This window comes from Humulus lupulus, chromosome 7 (genome assembly GCF_963169125.1).
Source record: "Humulus lupulus chromosome 7, drHumLupu1.1, whole genome shotgun sequence".
Taxonomy (NCBI): Eukaryota; Viridiplantae; Streptophyta; class Magnoliopsida; order Rosales; family Cannabaceae; genus Humulus; species Humulus lupulus.
The window spans coordinates 193514588-193537542 of record NC_084799.1 but is presented as its reverse complement, the minus strand read 5'-3'; the positions used below and the strand labels follow the sequence as shown (position 1 = coordinate 193537542).

At 32.4% G+C, this 22955-nt stretch overlaps 1 protein-coding gene across 1 annotated transcript; it reads right to left on the bottom strand.

Annotated features, from left to right (window-relative positions):
* Positions 1–1250: 1250 nt before the first annotated feature.
* On the bottom strand, positions 1251–20968 carry LOC133790072 (MADS-box transcription factor ANR1-like). Its single transcript, XM_062227657.1, has 4 exons — positions 20670–20968; positions 3779–3857; positions 1636–1697; positions 1251–1365 (listed from the first exon to the last, which is right to left on the bottom strand). The coding sequence occupies exons 1-4, from the start codon at positions 20849–20851 to the stop codon at positions 1251–1253; spliced, it is 438 nt and encodes a 145-aa protein (XP_062083641.1). The 5' UTR covers positions 20852–20968.
* Positions 20969–22955: the final 1987 nt, after the last annotated feature.

Below are 22955 nucleotides of genomic sequence, written 5' to 3'. Positions count from 1 at the left end.
CTACATTTGAAACTTACTTTCTTATTAAGTAAAGTTTACTCTTCATAAATTTCATCAGTATGTTGTATTCTTTAACCATTCTTATTAAACTTAAAAACTTTAGTAGTTTAATAAAATAAAAAAGAACTATTCATCTAATTAAAGGAAAAGGATGTTGGTTGATTATGTGGAACAATTTAGTTGAGACACTAATCATCTTAGAAATATATGTACAAAAAGCAGTATTGACTTTACTTCGATCAATCACAAAAAAGAGAAGAAAAAAAATTCCTAAAACAATATCCAACACATGCATGTTTTCCTTTATTGATTGATTTGCACATATAGGTGGTTTGACTGATCATTTCATAGGAACATAAATTTCAAGTCGTTGGTTTTCTGCTGAATATCTTTTTCTTGAGTAGCTGAAGTAGAAGATCTAGTAAATGTTTGATTTCCCTTGTCACTTATGCCTTTATGATGACTAGTCATCTACTGTAGTCAAGTAGCTTTGCTAGCTAGTGTAGCTGTAATCTGTTGCAAATTTAGCAAATATAGCTAGTATTAATTGATAAAGTGAACACTTCATCATCAATGGAAATCTATAAATTGAGTAAGTATGTGTTTAGTGGATACCCTAGCACCATTGCTTTTGGTATTATTTTATTATTCTGAGGTTGAAGCTTAGACTGAGATTGTGGCTGACTTAATTGCAAATGGATGGCTGGTTGTGCATCATATTTGTTGGTACCGATGGTATATCCCAGATTGGAGCTTTTGTTGATTTCATTTGTCATGCCACTAGCTCCATAAGCCTGATATAGAGAATTTGTTTAACAATGAGGCTCTTATTTTTTGACATTATAGCTAGCTTAAGTTTTGAATTTTTGAATCCTTGTGTATTTTGTTTGAATTAGAAAAGTAACTTGCAGATATAAGCTGAGTTTCTCATCAACCAATGAAGTTGTCTAAAAAGTACCTTTCTTTGTAGTTCCAAATTTTCTTTGTGGAGTTGGTCTACCTTCTTGTATAGTTCTACATTCTCTTGATGAATGAGATTTCCCTGTAATAAAGTTAATGAGTTATCTAATAAGTGTGAGTAAGGCTCCAAATGAAAAGGATGAAAAGATGTCAATCATGTTGAAAAACCTTTCGGTTTAGTTCGTTTATTTCATCAGTTAATATTTGATCCTGCATAGAAGAAAATTAAAAGGTAAAAAATATGCGACAAGAGTCTATGAAATTCAAAAGGAAAAGAGCTTTAAGAAGAGCTAAAGTTTACATACCTTTTTCGTACGAATACCTTTCAAACTCATTTCTAGTTGGTTTTCTAGATTTTGCAAATCTTTTATACTTAAGCCAGAAAGTTCTTCCCCCATTAATTGTCTGCACGAATCATATTGAACAATTAAGGTATAACATTTGATAATAATACTTATAATGAATGATGAAACGATTGTTTGATTACACAAGAACAACATATGGTACTAATCTTTGATTGCTTTTGTTCATGAAAAATCATAATAATTTTGTTTGTAATAAGTTAGTATTCTCTTTTCTCTTTCTACAAAAAAAAAAAAAAAAAAGCATAAGCCTTAAGTTGCAAGGTAAATTATTTCAGCCTAGATACTAAAATGGGAGTATAAAATGAGTTACCTGTGACATTCTTGCAAATATTCTAGTTGTTGCCTAAGTGTTGTTGCCTCCCTTTGCCAAAACTAGGAAGTTAAGAACATAATTTTCACAAGCTTGAAATAAGCACGAAGTAATGAAATATTAAGAGCATGTTTATTAGTTCACAATGAAAATATTGATATACTAAAAATGGCTTGAACTATGAATATGAATAATTTAAAAGGCTAGTTTATCTTTTAACAAATTATATGAAGAATGACATTAAAAAATGAACATATGAATATGTAGATAATCAACTATTTGTCAAATTTATATTTTCAATTAGACTTTAGTATAAACTATCTTGGTAGTATATTGGAGTATGGTGTCCTACATAGAATAAGTGAAAGAATATTGAGCCATTAATAAGAACATGAGAAACTTCACTAATCACCAATTGATTTTTAAATGGAGCCCCATGATTCTTGTCATGGTATCATAAGTCAATTCTTTTGTGGGCATTCAATCACACTAATCCAAAGAGTGAGCTAAGCCGTACGAGATTCGCATAATGCAAAAAGACAGAGTCACTTGTGATCAGGTGATTCAAGATTGGTGAGCGAAAAATCTACACCAATCTGAGGGGAGATATTTGAGTATGATGTCTCACATAGAATAAGTGTAAGAATATTGAGCCATCAATAAGAACATTAGTGACTCCACTAATCACCAATTGGATTTTAGATGGAGCCCCCTCATTCTTGACAAATACAAGATTTCTTTTAAATATCTTGTTTAATGTGTAGTTTCAACAATGAAGTGATATATATTAGAAAGAAAACAAGTTATAAGTATGCTAACGAAGAATGATATTTGTTGTATTTAATGATAAAGATACTTTTCATTTATCTAGTTGAGTTTGTCAATGATATGCTATGTGGTATATGCTTACATTGCATGTAATCTTTTCATATTGGATGTTTTATATACTTTAAAATATGTTAGTGTTATGAAATGAGTGCACATTCAAACAAAATCGAAACACCCAAAACAAATCTAAAATTACTTCCTTATTATATGAATAAGGAGTGGTTTTATATCTAATTCAATACTGATTACAATAAGTTGATGGAGAAGATATCTCTCTCAAAAGTAGTCACTTTCGAATATATTCCTCTTCTTTTCTCTTCAATCATTCTCAGTCCATATGTATAAACCCTTCATTACTATAATTACAATCGTCTAATTAACAACCACACACCCACAACTAACATCATACAATCTACAACTAACTTTCTAACAAAACATAATTTGATTGCTTATAAAGTCATTTACAACACAAATGATCTCAAGATTGGAATTCGGCAGGCAAATGAAAACAAAGCTAATTAGTAAAATAATATAAATGTTGACATTTGTAGCGGGACCAATAATAACTATTGATTTCTTTTATATATATATATATATATATGACAATTCTTCTATAGGACTTCATTTTAAGTTCTATCGGTGAGACTCTTAGTTTTCTCGACATTTGAATAGTTTTCAACGTGCTTTTTTTATGAGCGTGTATATTGTAGCTATTTAGAGCATCAACGCGAATTTTAGAAAATTCGGAATGGTTTATAGTACCGAAAACTAGGTTCAAACATGTTGTTGTACTCGTGACTAATTTTTTTTATGTGCGTGGAAAATAATATGTTTAAACCTAGTTTTCGGGACTGTAGACTATTCGGAATTTTCTGAAAATTTCCAGGATGCTCTAAACAACTACAATATACACGGTTATAAAAAAAAATCGCACTGAAAACTGTTCATGAATCGAGAATAGTGAAGAGCCTCACCGGTAGGGCTTAAAGTGAAACCCCTATAGAAAAATTCCTATATATATGTATATCTTCTTTCCCTCTTTTTAAAATTTACTTCATGTAATTTGGTCATGCTTATAAGTACACCATTTATACATGCACAAAGACAGGCGAATTAAGTGTGATCATCAATGAAATTTACAAACTATTGCAAATTTAATTGTATGCAATAAAAAGAGCAATCTTTATGAAAGTTTCTAAAAAATTGACACATCCAATCATTTGAGCTAGTCCTAAGAGCATGACTTATACGTATACAAGTACTACACAAAAGTGTTATTTTGTAGCAATTGGTGATTTCATATCATAAATATTACCTTGACTTCTGAAGCAGGATTCAACAATTGATGATGGTCCTCTTTCATTTTGTTGTAACGCTCAATAACAGATTTCACGCTATAAAAAATGCACTTTCATTAGATTTTTTTATACCAATTAACTTCAACCTTACTCTTATAGATCTTAAAAAATAAAAGACATGTAAATGATAGATGTTACGAATTGAATATCATGATGTGAATCATAAAAAGTCAAATGGATATAAAATTAATAAATCAACGTGCATAAAATAATGCACATATAAATAGACTCAAGATTCTAGCTATAAACAACAAAGATCCTTGAATTGTAAGAAAAGTGCCATTTTATTTTTTGAATCGCTAGTCTTTTTGTTTCTTCCATTCTATATTGTGTTTAATCTTGACAGAATGAGTGTGTTAGATTTGCATGCTTCTTTTTGTTTATTTATTGAGACTCATTGATTTAACTGGCCAAGAATTTTAATTTCATGAATTAAAGTTGATTTATGAGCAAATGAAGAATGGAAAGAACTTCATTAAACAAGGTTAAATGTATCTTAACAGTGTCTGACATAAAAATTAAGGAGTTATGGAGTGAAGTTATAATGATAGCTTGTTATCTTTCCAATAAATGTCCTAATAAAGTCGTTGGATCTAATAAAATTTGATTTTCTCTGTCATTAGTATGAGACATAAGACATTAACACACACAAAATAGAATGGCTAAAAGAATGGATAGACCTTTATTAAACAAGGTTATATGTATCTTAAAAGAGTTAGAAAAATATAGATATGTTTAGAATGAAAAGTAACTAAACTAATCTAGGAATATTTTTGTAAAAGTCAGTTTGTTATCACCGACCTTAACCACTATATATATGTGGTTGTATATCAAATGGATGTATGAACAACAACACAAATCAAATAAAGTCTATTTTCCTTAAGCCTTATCTTTCCTATACGAATTCTACCATTTCTATATTCACAAAATCAATTCGTCTTATTAATTGCGACTTAGCCCATCAACGTATCACCATCATATACCTATACACTATCTACTACTATCATTACCTCTACTAAGTTTTTATCAAAGATTAAACAAATACTATTTATATCCTATCTCAACTTCATATACCAATGGTGGTACCAAAGTCAAGTCGATTCAAATACCGGGAGTAATATTTTTCGCACATCATTACTACTGATTCCAACTACTCTTCTCTACCTCTTCCAATTTTCCATAGAGAAAACTATGATTTTGGTCCATCAATAGGATGACCTATTTTCGAGCACAAAATCTATGGAAAATTGTTGAGGCAGGATTTACTATTCCGGAAGACACTTCGTACGTCTCTCTCGGAAAATCAAAAGAAAGCCCTAAAGGAGAATCAACAAAAAGATTCTCAAGCATTATTCTGCCTGCAACAAGCTATGGCAGATGAAATTTTTCCACGAATAATGGGCGCATCAACTGCGAAAGAGGCATGGGAAACGTTACAGGAGAAGTTCCAAGGAACAGTTAAGATACGCACGGTCAAACTATAAAAGCTTAGAAGAGATTTCGAAAGTCTTAAAATGAATGATAATTAGACTGCAAAAAATTACTATTCTAGAATAAAAGAAATAGTCAATAAAATTGGAGCCTATGGAGAAATAATTTTTGACAAAAAAACAGTAGAAAAAAAATACTAATTTCTTGTACAGAAAAATATGATGCAATAATATATGTGATAAAGGAAACAAAAGATTTAGAAACTCTATCACCAACTGAACTAATGGGCTCTCTTGTAGCCTATGAAAGTAGGCGAGAAAAAAATGATAAAAATTCAACTGAAAATGCCCTTCAATCTAAATTAAATTTGCAGTCTCAGAAATTTAAAGCTAATGGGAGAAAATTACAAGAAAATTTTAAAAACAAGAATCATCTAGAAAAACAAAATAACGACAAGTATCCTCCATGTGGTATTTGTATCCTCCATGTGGTATTTGTAAAAGGAAAAGCCACTTGGAGAAAGATTGTTGGTTTAAAGGAAAACCACAATGCCAAGATTGTTAAAAATTTGGCCACATTGAAAAAACTTATTGTTTGAATAAATCCCATCAAGCTAATTTTTCAGAAGAACAGAACGATGAAAATAATCTCTTCTATGTCCGTAAAGCTACAACAGAAGAAAATAAAGATACTTGGTATCTTGATAGTGGTTGTAGTAATCACATGAAAAAAAATGAAAGCATATTTTGTAGTCTTGATAAATCCAAGACTAGAGTCAAGATTGAGAATTGTGACTTCATGGAAGCAGTTGGAAAATGCACCATTGCCATTGACACCAAAAAAGGAAAGAGATATATCAATGATGTACTCTTGGTACCCAACATCGATCAGAACCTACTCAGTGTAGGACAAATGATTGAAAATGGCACTCTTTGCATTTTGAAGGAGATTCTTGCAAAATCTATGACAAGCAAGATAAATCCTTACAAATTGCAAAGATAAAAATGAAAGAAAACATATCCTTTCCTTTACAATGTAGATAAACAAGCAATGTCGCAATGCAAGTGTAAGTAGATGAATCGTGGCTATGGCACAGAAGGTTTAGGCATTTCAATTTCCACGGGCTAAAGTTCCTCCAGCAGAAGAATATGATGCGAGACCTCCCAGCAATCAAGGAGCTCAACACAGTCTGTGAAGGGGGCATGCTTGAGAAGCAACATCGACAACCTTTTCCATCCGACAAAGCTTGGAGAGCTAAGAAGCCACTAGAGCTATCCATACAGACGTTTGCGGGCCAATGCGTACTTTATCAAATGATCTAAATAGGTAATTCATTCTCTTCATCGACAACTTCAATAGAATGACATGGGTTTAATTTATGCAAAATAAATCGCAAGTGTTCAATATTTTCAAGAAATTCAAAACTTGTGTTGAAAAATAAAGCGGTCGCAACATCAAGACAATTAGAAGTGATAGAGGCAAAGTATACACTTCTAATGAATTCAACAAGTTCTGTGAAAATGAAGGCGTGGAGCATCAACTCACAGTTGGATAAGCACCAGAACAAAACGACCCGCCTGAAAGAAAAAAATAGAACTGTTATGGAGACAGTAAGAGCCATGCTCATGGAGAAAGGTCTTCTAAAGCATTTTTGGGCAGAGGCAGTAAGCACTGCAGTCTATCTGCTGAACAGATGTCCAACCAAAGCTGTGCAAGACAAGACACCGATCAAAGCTTGGAGTGGACAGAAACCATCAGCAAAGCATCTCAAGGTCTTCGGCTGCATATGCTACTCATATTCCAAAAGAAAAAAAAGGCAAGATAGACGAGAAGACTGAGAAATGAATTTTCTTAGGCTATAATACTTGATCAAAAGGCTATAGAGTCTGTAGCTTAGGAACGAAGAAGCTCATAATCAGTCGAGACGTACAATTCGACAAAGATGTGACATACAATTGGGAGACAGAAGAAGTTGAAAGAAAGATTGTAAACATTCCTCTACTGCTGAGATAAGAACTTGATCAAAATGATGTTCCAACTCAACTAACCACAGAGGAGCCAACACAAGTCATAGAATCCCTGCCAGACTCACCATCACTGCGAATGTGATCATTAGCAGAGATCTACGAGACATGCAACTTAGCACTTATGGAGCCAGAAAGCTTCGAAGCAGCTCAACAACAAGAAGTATGGAGAAAAGCCACGAATGAAGAAATAAAGATGATTAAGAAGAATGAAACATGGGAGCTTGTAGATCTTCCGCAAGACAAAGGCACTATAAGAGTCAAGTGGGTTTACCAGACAAAGCTCAACCCAAACGACTCGATTCAAAAGCATAAAGCAAGGTTAGTTGCTAAAGGATACTCACAACAACATGGAGTAGACTACAATGAGACATTTGCTCCATTTGCATGATTGGACACAATAAGGGTCTTAATTTCTCTAGCCGCACAAAAGAAATGACAGATTTTTTGTGCAAGGACAAGAAGACAAAGTTATTAGATTAATAAAGGCTTTATACGGCCTGAAGCAAGCTTCGCGAGTTTGGTACAGCAAGATTGACAACTACTTCACTAAACAAGGATTCAGGAGGAGCAAAAGTGAGCCAACATTCTAAATCAAGACTCAAGGTATGAGTGACACACTTGTTGTTTCTCTATATGTTGATGATCTCTTCTATACAAGAAACAATAAGGAGATGATCAAGAAATTCAAAGAAGACATGATGGAGAGTTTCGAGAAGACCGATTTGGGATTAATGCACTACTTTCCCGAGATCGAAATAACTCAAAAAGAAGATGGGATCTTCATCTCACAAAAGAAATACACAGAGACGTTCTCGAAGAAGTTCAAAATGGAGGGATGTAAGACAGTATCAACTCCACTAGACAACAACAAAGCACTCAAGAAAAATGACGACTCACCAAAGGCTGATGAATCAAAATTTTGAAGTTTAATTGACAGCTTACTCTATCTAACAGCTACAAGACCAAACATCATGTATGCAATCAGTTTACTATCAAGATTCATGCACGATTCAAGTCAAGTTCACTACGGAGCATCCAAGAGAGTCCTTAGATACTTGCAAGGGAGAAAGAACTACAGAATATGGTATGGAGTCACGCGAATCGAAACTCATTGGCTAGACAGATAGTGACTGGGCAAGATCAATAGAAGACATGAAGAGCGTACGCCAGGATATGCTTTCACACTTGGATCTAGAATATTTTCCCGTGCGTCTAAGAAACAAGCAACTGTTGCGCAATCCTCAACTGAAACAGAATATATTACAACAGCAATGACTACAAGCCAAGTTATATGGCTGAAAAAGAATACTTGAAGACATGGGAGAATCACAAGACAAAGATACAAAGATCTATTGCGATAACAAATCAGCTATAGCAATGGCAAAGAACCATGTATTTCACAGTAGGGTCAAGCATATAAGCATTAAGTATCACTTCATCCAAGGAGTTGAAGCAAAAAAATAAATAGAACTCAAGCACTGGAAGACTGAATATCAACTAGCAGACATTTTCACAAAGTCACTACCAAGAGGTAAATTTGAACTACTAAGAGACATGATTGAAGTTATATATTGAAATGTGTACTAATGAGGAGTGATGAAAAGTGCTACACATTTCTAGAAGTTATTTTTCTAGAGAATTCTAGTTAAAATTTTTACTAAACTAATGAATTAGAAAAATCTAGATATGTTTAGAATGAAAAGTAACTAGATTAATCTAGAAATAGTTTTGTAAAAGTCGGTTTGTTATCGCCGACCTTAACCACTATATATATGTGGTTGTATAGCAAATGGATGTATGAAGAACAACTCAAATCAAATAAAGTCTATTTTACTTAAGCCTTATCTTTCCTATAGGAATTCTACCCTTTCTATATTCACAAAATCAATTCCTCTTATTAATTGTGACTTGTCCCATCAACCTTCTCATCCATATCATCCGTCATCAACTTATCACCATCATCTACCTATACACTATCTACTACTATCATTACCTCTACTAACTTTTTATCAAAGATTAAACAAATGCTGATAATAAGTATTATATCCTTTCTCAACTTCATATACCAACATTGTTCCAAAACCAAAGGGTAAGAAGGTAGTTGATTGCAAATGGATCTTTAAAGTGAAAGTAAGAAAGAAAAAACCCAATAGACTTGTAGGTATAATAAGGTTAGACTATAATGGGATATTTTCATCACTAGTTGTGAATTACAAGACTACAATGGTAATTATTAGAATTAGGATATTGTTAGTTGGTTAGTTGGCCTAATCTGGTTAATTAGTTAACCAGCTCAGCTTATTGCTGTTTTTTGTTTTTTGTGTTTCTATATAAGGTGCTCTGCACCTATTGTATTTTTAACAACTTCTCAATCAATAAAATCCTTCACTTTTATTTCTTCTACAATATGGTACCAGAGCGGGAAGGTTAAGCTTTCCCACCGATCTTGGTTCTTCTTCCTCTTCCGCTGTTGCCGTGTCTTCTTCTCCAGCGAGGTGTGTGCGTTCTGATTTTTACTCTCTTGTTCTTCTTTTGTCTCTCTCGATCTTCCTTTATAATCAAATTGTTTCTCGCAATGTCTGCCGACGATCGATCATCCGCTTGAAAATCCCGCCATTCAAACCTCAGATCCCGCCATTACCAATGTTCAACAAGATCATCCGATTGCTCACTCTAAATCTCTGATTGAAGATCCTGCAAATCCGTATTATCTTCATCACGGAGACAACCCAGGTAACATCTTGGTATCCCAACTTCTCACTGGCCAAGATAATTATGTATCTTGGAGTAGGGCCATGCAACTTACTATATCTGTGAAGAACAAGCTAGGTTTCTTGGATGGTTCTATTCAAAAACCTCTATCCACTGATTCCCTTTTGTATAACGCCTGGATTAGAAACAATAACATAGTTATTTCATGGATCTTGAACTCTGTTTCTAAAGAAATCTCGTCTAGCATTTTATATGATGAAACTGCAGCTGCAATTTGGACTGATCTGAAGGTTCGATTTCATCAAAGAAATGGACCTCATATCTACAATCTCAGGAAGGAGTTAATGAATTTAAAGCAGGATACTCAAACCGTGAGCATGTATTTCACCAAACTGAAGACTATATGGGAAGAACTTTCCAATTACAGACCAACTTGTACTTGTAATGGGTGTACTTGTGGAGGTGTTAAGAAACTTAAAGACCACTATCACATGGAGTACATAATGTCATTTCTTATGGGACTTTCCGATTTCTTTTCTCAAGTGTGTGGAAACATCTTACTCATGGATCCGTTGCCTGAAGTCAGCAGGGTTTTTCACTTGGTTGCTCAAGAAGAAAACCAGAGAGGACATACCACCACTACTACAGATTCTAATCCCACCATGGCATTTTCTTTTCAAGGTGACAAATCTTCTTCTCACAAGTCAGATTCTCAGAGTTCCAAAACTTACCCACCAAAAAGGAATCGACCTTTTTGTACACACTGCAACATTCTTGGACACACAATAGAGAGATGCTACAAATTGCATGGTTATCCTCCTGGTTACAACAAAAATAAACCCAAAGATGCCTTAGCTAATCAGATTCAAACAGATAGTGAAGTCAGTTCGAACACCATGGAGAATCATGCGCTACTCCCTCAGTTAACTGCCACACAATACCAGCAACTACTCAATCTTTTGGCTGGACAACAATCTGGTATGCAAGATCCTAGTTCCTCAACATGTAACACAGGTATTATCTTATCCCATCATTCTATGCCTCCTTTGAGTGGATCTTGGATTGTAGATTCAGGTGTTACAAGACATATATGTTCTAACATCAATCTGTTTCAATGCATTTGCCCTATATCTACAATTAAACTTATTTTACCCAATAATGAGTCTTTATTGGTGAATCGAAGTGGATCTGTTGCAGTCAATGAACATCTCATTCTAACTGATGTTTTATATGTTCCCACTTTCAAATACAATATCATTTCGGTCAGTTTTCTCACTGCTATTGCCCCCATTACAGTCAATTTTTCAACTAATAGATTTTATATACAGGACACCCACAGCAAGAAGATGATTGGAAATGGTGAATCCAACAGTGGTCACTACATATTGGATCCTTCGCCAACATCATCTTACGTTTTATTTGTTTCTGCTGAGACTTGGCATTCAAGACTTGGTCATTTGTCTAATAAATACTTGGATTTACTCAGTTCTAGCTTACATTGTAATACTACTTCTTTACATAAAAATGTGCCTTGCTATATTTGTCCTATGGCAAAACAAAAGAAATTGCCATTTCTAAAGAATAATACTTTTGCTACTCATGTTTTTGATTTAATACATTGTGATATATGGGGACCTTACCACAATTCTTCTCATTATAATCATAAATTTTTCCTTATCCTTGTTGATGATCATTATAGATTTACTTGGATTTATATGCTACACCAAAAATCAGATGCTACCATTATTATACCACAGTTCTTATCTTATGTTCAAACTCAGTTTAATTGCATTTTTAAGTGTTTCAGATCAGATAATGCTCTAGAACTTGTTTTCAAAGATTTGTTTTCTAGACATGGGATCCTACATGATTTTACATGTGTAGAAACACCCGAGCAAAATGCCGTTGCTGAAAGAAAACATCAACATCTACTAAATGTTGCAAGAGCTTTATATTTTCAAGCACATTTACCTATCAAATTCTGGAGTGAATGCATCCTTACTGCTGCTTACATCATAAACCGACTCCCTACACCAAATTTACAAAACAAAACACCATTTTGAGATTTTGTTTAAAAGACCACCTCAGTATGATCATTTCAGGTCATTTGGTTGTTTGGGCTTTGCTTCTACTCTTACTGCTCACAGAACCAAGTTTGCTCCAAGAGCACGAACTTGTGTTTTCATGGGATATCCTAAAGACATCAAAGGATATAGGATATATGATATTAATTCCAAACAGTTTTTTGTTTCTAGAAATGTTATATTTCATGAGCACATATTTCCTTTCCATAAGCTTAATGATACAGCTACAGATGTTGATCCCTTTCCACAACTTGTATTACCCTCTCATCACATCTCAAACACTCCCACTCATGACTATCTTTTGCATACTTCAGATTCTTCTATATCTAACCAATCTCTGCAAGATAAAAACTCCTTTAGTACAGATGCATCTCTAACAGATTCAGTTACCACTTTACCAAATCAAATGGCACAAACCAATGAGACATCATATTCACCAGATGCACATGCACCACCTCTACGAAGGACCAGTAGGATTCCTAAACCACCTAGCTACCTATGGGATTTTGAATGTCCTTCTCTTATACAGGATCATTCTTCTACACCTCATCATATTAACAATTTTATTTCTTACTCTAAGATTTCAAATTCTCACAAAGTTTTTATTTTTGCAGTTTCATCTCATCTTTAGCCTCAGTCCTATAGCCAGGCCATCCAGTACAAACAGTGGATATATGCCATGAATGTTGAACTAGATGCTCTTCATGCCAACAAAACTTGGACTGTCATGCCTCTTCCACCCAAGAAAAGAGCAATAGGTTACAGATGGGTCTACAAAATAAAATACAATAGTGACGGATCTATAGAACGATACAAAGTCCGCCTCGTCGCTTAAGGCTACACACAACAAGAGGGCTTGGACTTCTTTGACACCTTCTCACATGTGGCCAAAATGGTCACATTCAAACTGCTGCTTGCAATTTCCACCATCAAACAATGGCACACTCTTCAAATGGACGTCAACAACGCTTTTCTTAATGGAGATCTCAACGAAGAAGTTTACATGACTTTACCCAAAGGTCTAACACTTCCCTCTTCTTTTGTTACAGATGACAACCTAGTTTGTAAGCTGCACAAATCAATCTATGGACTACAACAATCATCTCGACAATGGTATAAGAAGCTGTCCAAAGCTCTGTTTCTTGAAGGTTTCAAGCAATCATAGGCCGATTACACCTTATTCACCAAAGGATCTAATAACACCTTCATTGCCTTGCTTGTTTACGTGGACGACATCATCATCACCGGCCCAAACATATCAATTCTCCACCAGTTACAAGACAACCTTCATAAACAATTCAAATTAAAAGCTCTCGGACAACTAAAATACTTCTTGGGCTTTGAAATTTCCCGAGCAAAAGAAGGTCTTTTTCTTTCCCAATGAAAATATACCTTACAACTTCTCGAAGATACTGGTTACATAGGAAGCAAACCATCCAAGACACCTATGGATCCTCGCGCCAAGTTAGACAATCTTCAAGGTGAACCACTGGCAGATCCTTCACCTTATCGTCAACTCATTGGCAGGCTTCTCTATCTCACTCTTTCACGACCAGATATCACCTATGCCGCCAATTATTTGAGTCAATTCTTGTGTGCTCCCCGAACCACTCATATGCAAGCTGTTCATCACTTGCTGAGATACTTAAAGGGCTACCCTGGTCAAGGTTTGTTATACTCAACTACCTCTTCTCTCCATCTCAGAGGCTTCTTAGACTCAGATTGGGCCTCATGTCCTATCACTCGTCGATCCACTACTGGGTTCTGCATTTTTTTAGGAGATAGCCTCATCTCCTGGCGCACGAAGAAACAACAAACTATCTCAAAAAGTTCCTCAGAGGCAGAATATCGTGCTCTTGCGCTACCAACAGTGAAATTACATGGCTCCAGTATCTACTCACAGATCTGCATATTCCACAAAACACCCCAGCCTTCATCTATTGTGACAATCAATCTGCCATCCACATCGCCAACAATCCAACTTTTCATGAATGTACTAAGCATATCGAGCTCGACTGCCACTTCATCCGTGACAAGATCAACAACTCCACCATCTGATTGATACCAGTCAACAACGCCTTACAACTAGCTGATGCTTTCACCAAACCACTCCCTTCCACAACTCTTTCTATTCATATCAGCAAGATGTCTGTATCTGACATATACAATCCACCTTGAGAGGGGGATATTAGAATTAGGATATTGTTAGTTGGTTAGTTGGCCTCATCTGGTTAATTTAAAAACCAGCTCAGCTTATTGCTGTTTTTTGCTTCTTGTTTTCTATATAAGGTGCTCTGCACCTATTGTATTTTTAACAACTTCTCATTCAATAAAATCCTTCACTTTTATTTCTTCCGCAATAGTAATGTTGATTTAATTTTGACTAGAAAGTAGAACGACTTGATGTCAAGAACACATCCATAAATTGAATATTAGATTAAACTATCAACATGAAGTGACCTATTGGGTTTAGGAGGATTGTCAAGGTTAGGGCTAAAATGATTTTAGGCATTGATACTACAAGAAACAAATCTGGTGATGATACTTTTGTTGTCCCAAAGTATTCTTAAATATCCAATTCATTGGATATATTTAGTATGGAAGATGCCATGTCGGTGAATATTTCTTGGTGGGTCATTTTTATATTTTCAAATGATTAGTGTTTTAAAATTGGTATTTAGAATCAATAAATTACCAAGGTCCCTTATGTTATATGCACTTGGATACTTGATGTATTTGATGGTGAGCACTAGACCAGATTTGATTTGTGCTTTAAGTTTGTTGAGCATCTACACGTTATCCTAGTATGAATCATTGGCAGGTATTAAAGTAAATTATAATGAGGTATAAAAGCACCATTGATTATGGTCTTATGCATTGGAAGTCGAAGGGTACTGCTTTCTTAGAGGGTTTTGTGGGTTCGGAGTATGCGGCAAAGAATGACCATAGAATTGAGGTCCTTGACTTCATTTGTGTTTATAGTGAATGAAGGTTGTGTTAGCTAAAAGTCTCAGTTGCAATCTGTAGTTGCATTATCTACAATCAAAGCCACAACATGACGAAAATTAAGGAAGATGAGGCTCTTGGGCAGTTGGCAAAGGCTTGGCAAAAAAGAGTTTGAGACTTTTGGGGCAGTTGGCGATGGCTTCTCAAAAGAAGACAGAGAAAGAGGATAGTGAGGAAAGAGAGTATGTGAGAGTCAAAGATAGAATGGGAGAGAGTGACAGCGGTAGGGTTAGAGAGAAGTTAAGATATATACTAGGGATTTTTTTTATTCCGTGAGCTTTATAGGCTTTTATTTTTACTTTGAAAAATTGATTTAATTTAATAGCTATTGTGTTGGTTAGTTATTTAAGATATATACTAGAGACAAATAATGACTCAAATCATAGAGGTTTTGGGCATTTTTGGCTTGGCGCCTAATTAAAAGCTCTGTGGTTCTAAAGTCTTGGTCAATACTTTTGACCGACACTAACAAGTGACAAGGAAATGTGTGTTGTTGTAGTAGTGCGATTGGTTGAAATCAGCATAAAATTTCGTGTTCTTTGTGTGATATTCTTTTGCCTTTGAAGGTTGTCTTGAGTTTTTTTGGTTCTAAGTAAGCTCGAGTTGTATAGCTAGGGTGATAACAACACTAATCTCATTAGAGGTTTCTTGAATTAGATTGATAGGTTTTTCTATGACAATAGTATTCATATTCAAACTTTTTTATTTTCCATGATCGCAACATAAGATTTTTTGAGTAATTATTTGTCTCTCATTCACATAGGTATCTAAAAAGCCTATCCCTTTCATTAATTAATACTGAGTTTCCCTTCAACAGAGAGGAGAAATCCTCAAAAAATATCATCATGACTGAAGAACCACTCTGTGTATGTGCTTATAAAAACTATACGTTTTTTCTAACCATAAACGTACGTGATATCAATGAGTATTTCTAATAGTTTAGTTATACCTATCCTATCGACCATTAATATATATCCTTTTACTTGCATTATTTCATAAATATACATGATGCAATCTTAAAATACGAAAGATCAGATTTCCATGCAAATGAAGCTTGCACGTAATTTATTGCTTTCCAACAATTAATGGCTGTTCATTTAAAGGAAAAAAAAATGGGAAGTTGAATGATTGCAAGGGGCTTCTGCTTGACAAATTTATTCAATCAGTACTGATCATATATATATAAATATATATATATATATATATATAGAGAGAGAGAGAGAGAGAGAGAGAGAGAGCTCTAATCTAATTTTATGAGGCTTTTCCCTTCACTTACAACAATAAGATACACTCCATATTTATGCAAATAGTGACGAATAAAATTTATAATTTTTTAGGAAGGTATTTTTGTAAAAAAAAAAAATCTTCAAAGTTTGAAGTTATAATAATATTTGTTTTTATTTTAAGTTATTATATAAAAAAGAAATTATAAAACATAAACAAAATTAAAAGGTTACTGTCCTCCAATGACTCTTTCCGATACTGCATGCAAGCCTCTCATGGAGATTATAAGATTTCATGCAATTGATCTATGTTAACATGATTACAACTAAATGATATCTATCCTATATAAAATATACTTAAAATATCAGATCTTATGGAAAAGGAAAGTATGTATATATATATGTGTGTGTGTGTGGGTGTGTGTATATATATTTAAATATATTAAACAAACAGTCACTATATTCAATAAAAGTTTTCATATTGAGCAAGATCCATTTCATATATATATATATATATATATATATATAGAAAAGCAAGGCTTCTTATTATTTATTCTTTGGTTAGTATTGTGATTCTGACCTTTGTTTATAAAGGAAATTATACATTGCACGTATATATACATATGTAGTTTCAAATATAGGGTAAGAAGCATTGAATTTAATTTAAGTTCAATTTAGTTATTTACTTTAGCAAATGTATCCTTATATTCATTATGTTAGTGATTATATATATAAACAACATTTTGAATTTATTAATTACAAATATTATCTATGGTGAAGTTTGGAAAGTAAGATTTTTATCTTGTGATTTTGTTATGAAATTAGAAAAAATATTCAAAATTTATCAATCACCCTAAATAATCCTTCTAGTATGGGATAACTTAATATAGTCCCATTAAAAAAAATTCAGCACCATATTGATATAGGTATGATTAAACATTACATATATCAATTTAATATCAATATCATAACTCCATATTCTTTTGTTTCCAAGTATCACTAATAAACAAAAGGAGGTTATAATTATTAGTACTTCTTTAGTTGAATTTCTTCTCCAATCCAAACTCGACTTGAGTACTGTGTTGGTTAAAAACAATATTCGTAATTTTTATATCTAATTTCTCTAATTTCAATGGTGCGCAGGGAAACAATAAATATATATATATATATATTAATATTAGAGATTTTTACAGGAACTTTATGATAAAAAATAAAATAAAGAAAAAAAACATTTTGCCCGATATTTCGATATGTTTTGTTATTAATAATTTTGTAGAACATTTATTTTTGTGGTATGTATTTATAGAATTTATACTATATACATAAAGTTTCATTTTACATTTACAAACAAAATCTAAAATTGGGGTTCTATCTAAATATGTAATCTAAAAGGTATTTAATCTCATATAAATAAATTATTACAATTAGTTTTATGATCATTTTGATAGATAAATTAAAGAACAAACATGACAACTATTATGATACTATATATATCATCGGTATAACTAAATGATTATTTTAATTGTAATGATCATTTAGTAGAAATTTTTCATTATAAAACATTATCACTTTGATACTATCTATATTTTTTTTAATGAATATAATAAGTTTGGTATATGTCCCTCATTATTATTTTTATTTTGTTCAATAAATTGGTATGGCTTGAGTGTTATTTCAACATGGTCGCTTATCTTTTACATGTACATATAATAATCTCAGTCTAGTATTACTCTTTTTTTTTTTTGAGAGAGAGAGAATCTATAGTATTACTCTTGGTTGTGTGCTAGTTATGATAACTTCTTTGGGGAATCGCAATTTGTTTTGTGTGTAAGTGGGGTTGTTTTCACATCTTAATTCTCTTCTCAATTTTTTTTTTTATAGTTTACAAAAGCTAGTCTTAATTTGTTTATTTCCTTTTATAATATTTTGTCTACTTTGGTTTTTTTTTACTTTCTTTTCTTGCCTATAGTTGTTTAATTATTAACGTAACATTATAACCTCTCCTTAAATTTTAAGGATCGTTATTTCACTGCGATGTTTGGTATGAGGTTTGTATTTGTAAGAGTAAAGTTAGAGGGGATTTAGATAAAAAAAAATGTGAAACTCAAGTGTTTAAAGGAGTTAAGATTACTCTGAAATCAAACTAAAATATAGGATCCCTTAAAAACACAAACCCTGCCATTAAATATAAATTTATCAAACATACGTTATCCAATTCCCATTCCCACCAAACTCCTATATTAAACACCCTCTTAAGTAAAAAGAAAATAACCTATAGTTTGTATTAATAATATATAATATATATCTTGGTATGTACTAATATATCATTGATTACATGTACCTCCACATGTCATTGATTACATGTACATTCATATCATTAATTCATTACATACAATTGTTGAAGGTGAACACTATCAATTTTTTTCGAGTACATCATTAAGCAAGAAATGTCCTACTTTTGATTAGGGTCCAAGTTCCCTAATTCATATGTATATATACATATACTTCCATGATATTAACCTCATAATTAAATGACAACTAATACTCAAACAACTTATGTTTAATTATATATCATGTATAATAATTCATGTAAAATTAGTTAATTATCTCTCTCTATATATATAGATCTCTATATAGATCATAGAGAGAAAGAGATTATATATATAGTTAAGAAACAACTCTCTCTCTCTCCTCACTCTATGTCTCTCTATATACATGTATAGTTATGGGAGAAATCAATTTAATATGATGTCAATATCCTAATAATGAAGGTGATCTCGAGCTTTTTAATGAATACTATATAAATATTATATATATATATATTATATCCAGTTGTGTCATTATTACAAACCCTAAAATCAAATAACTCAATGACACTGTCTTAACTCATGATCACATCATCTTATTGGGTTGTCTAATCACAACATGGTTATCTTATTTGTAAATTGTATTTGATGCGAAAATCCATATAGACCAGAATATATGTATTTGTTGAATATCATCTTATTATATTTGTTTTCTCTATTTATTTATTTTCTATTAATAGATAAAGTGAACTTTATGAAGAGTTATATTTCACTTATATAAATATCTCTTCATATCTTTTCTTATTTTCCATACTTTTCTGGTGTATCTTTTCATAACTGACCTTTCCTCCCAATATATAGAAATATATACATATACATGTGTGTATACATAGTCCAATCCATGTATATATATATATAGGTTCATGATGAACTTGTTGAATATCGCATATTACTGCAAATATTGCACAAATAATACTATAAAAACTAGAATAGGCATACATAACTACACTGTCATGGTTCTCAAAATTCTTTCTAAAGCTAGGGGGAAGAAATATAAATGTCTATATAATGTCAAATCCATATAACTAACTATGATAAACAGTAATATATAAGAAGATTTTGATCTCTTATTCAGGCCAAGTTTTGATATATATCATGACGTTTTATATTCTGTATGATTTCAATGAAGGCCTACTTCTTACTTATGTTACTATAATTAGACGTTAGTTTCCGAATATATATATTATTAGTGGATTATAGTAAGAAAAAGAATCCTAGAACAAGAATAAGATGATAAATTTTCAAGGCTTTAATATTCGATATTCTTTTTGTTTAGCGCTAGATATATATAGACAGTACTATTTATAACTTAAAACAACTATAAATTGTGCCAAATTTTCTTGCATAACTTTACTACTGTCCCTTTTTTCCACTATATAGAATCCCTTAATATACTACTACAAATACACTTTCATCAATCATGCGTGTATATATAGAAATATACATACATATATACAAATATATACACACATAATGATATAGTAGCATGATCTCGTCCCAAGTTTTTACTCAATTACTGCTATAAATCGTTCACTATATGTTTTTATAGTCCTAAATCATCTTCTCAATATTAGATCATCATAAGTAGATCGACATATGTTATACATGAATTCGTTACTGTTGTTGTTAATTAATAATCTTAATTCCAAAGAATTAGTATGGTAAATTATTTTTCTTTTATAAAAACTTATAACAGAGTAGTGGGCTTTATTTATTTAAAAAATCATGTATAAAGGGAAAAACAAAAGCACCCATTACATAACGAAAGTTCCAACAATAGTACCAACTGATAAATCTTGCACCAAGAAAATATTCACATAGATCAACTCAAACAAAAGTACTTGTTATGAACTACCTAAGTACATATGACTAGCCAACACAGCAGTCTGACACAAAGTTCACACGTAGAAGCAAAACAAGTAATATAAGGGGAAAAAAAATACTAATTAATATTCTTTAAAAAAAATGGAGAGAAAGAGAGAGAGAAAATTGATGAAACCTGGAGCTAGAATAGTCATAGAGTTTGCCAGTGCTGGAGAAAATAATGAGACCCACTTCGGCATCACAAAGGATGGAAAGCTCTTTGGCCTTCTTAAGCAAACCATTTCTTCTCTTTGAGAAAGTCACTTGTCTGCTCGTTGAATTGTCAATCCTTCGGATCACAATCTTACCTCTTCCCATATTAATAATAACAACAATTGAGGATTGATCTAAGTCTCTCACTCTTTCTTTCTGCAAGATCAGCAACCAAAAAAAAAAAAAAACCTAACTCATCAACAAAATATTTTCCAATTTCAGTTTTTGGGTATTCATCAACATGTACATACATATATTTAAAAAAAGAAGAAGAAGAAGAAGAAGAAGAAGAAGAAGAAGAAGAAGAACTCTTACTTTTGTTGGAATGTAGGCTAGAAGAGGCAAGGGGAAATTTTTTTTTTGGTTAAGAGAGGAGCTATAAGGAGAAATAAAATAAAAATATTTTATGCTGTATATGGCAATATTAAGGAAATCCTTCTCTGCCAGATACCAAAAAACCTCTTATTTTGGAAACTAAATGCTAAGAGCGGTCCTTTTACGCTTCACAAAACCACTTACTGGTTTCTTTTGATGATCCTCAGATCCACGCGCGAAAGTACACTAAAAGTAAGTACTCGCTCTCTGCAGCCGACATTTACTATAGTGAATCAAACTCAGAGGAGCTTTGGTATTGGCTAGGACAGAGGAGTTCGAAGATTTGTACTGTAAAGGACACGTGTCGAAGTTAGAGTTTGAGCGTGCAAAAATGGGAATGGTGCGCGTGGGGAAGAGTGGAATCCTAGGATTTTCAGAAAGAGTCCTTGATTCGTGGGGGGGCGTGGAAATAGCTGAATGATTGCAGAAGTGTAGCGAATAGATCGCCGACACGTGGAGCCATTAGAACGAGGGCACTTTCTTTCGTTTCATGGGAGAGGGTACAACAAACCAAAGGATCCTTTTTTTCTTTTTAATTATTTTTTTTATGTTTGGTTTGTGTACCTTTCTATTCTTGAATAGTCTTTATTTTTTATTTTGCTGTTTTGCATGTGATTATTAATATTTATTAATACATATATTTGTTTTCTTTTGTTTTATAATGTAAGTAATAATATTATTTTTATATTTAGGTAATTAATTGATTAATTAAATTAAATTAGTTTGATAAGATTGTTGAAACAAACTGAACTGACTAGTTGATTAAGCTGATTGGTAAAGTCGACTGACTACACTGACTAAATTTGTGAAAAATTGTCATTTTTTTCATTGCAACTTGCTTATTATTAATGTTATTATTGTGTTGAAGAAGATGGTGTAGTTTTTTTTTTTACTCTTGTTTTTGTCAATTTCTATATTCTACCTTATTGATAGATATATATTGACAAAGCATACTTTTTTAGGAGTTTTGCTATAAAATACCTTATATGAGATCCCATTTTAAATTCTACCACTTATGAAATGCCACTTGTTAGGCATTTTAAGGTGCCTTATAGCATCAACTATCTTTTAATCATTCAAAGCTTATTGGGTTTAAGATATCATTAGTAAATAACATAATTAGTAAGAAAGACTGGGAAATTAAAATTTATTACTTAGAAAAAGAGGAACTTAAAAACATTATCATTTTTGGAAACTATAACAATTGTTTGTTTGACTTCTTTTTTTGGCTAGAATAATTAGATCGCTCTGATATTCACTCATATATGCATGCATGATACATCTCTATATCATGCATATGAACTTTACTAATCATATATACTTTGTAAAGCCTAGTAGTTAACACAAATATATATGTTTTATTAATTAAACACTCAAACCAATATTTATTTTAATATATATAATTTATATTGAGTATGATAGCAATACAAAATTTAAATTAAAAATTTACTTTCAATAATTAATATTGTTCACCCATGTATATGTAAAAATATATATATTTAGGGGAATTTTTTATAGGGCTTATAGGGCTCTCAGTGTTTACAACCCGTGAACAGTTTTCGGCGCGATTTTTTTTTATGACCGTGTATATTGTAGTTATTTAGAGCATCCTGCAAATTTTCAAAAAATTCCGAATAGTTTATAGTACCGAAAACTAGATTGAAACATGTTGTTGCACGCGTGACTAATTTTTTTTATGCGAGTGGAAAACAACACATTTGAACCTAATTTTCGGTATTGTAAACTATTCGGAATTTTCTGAAAATTTGCAGGATGTTCTAAATAGCTACAATATACACGGTCATAAAAAAAAGTTACGCCGAAAACTATTTAC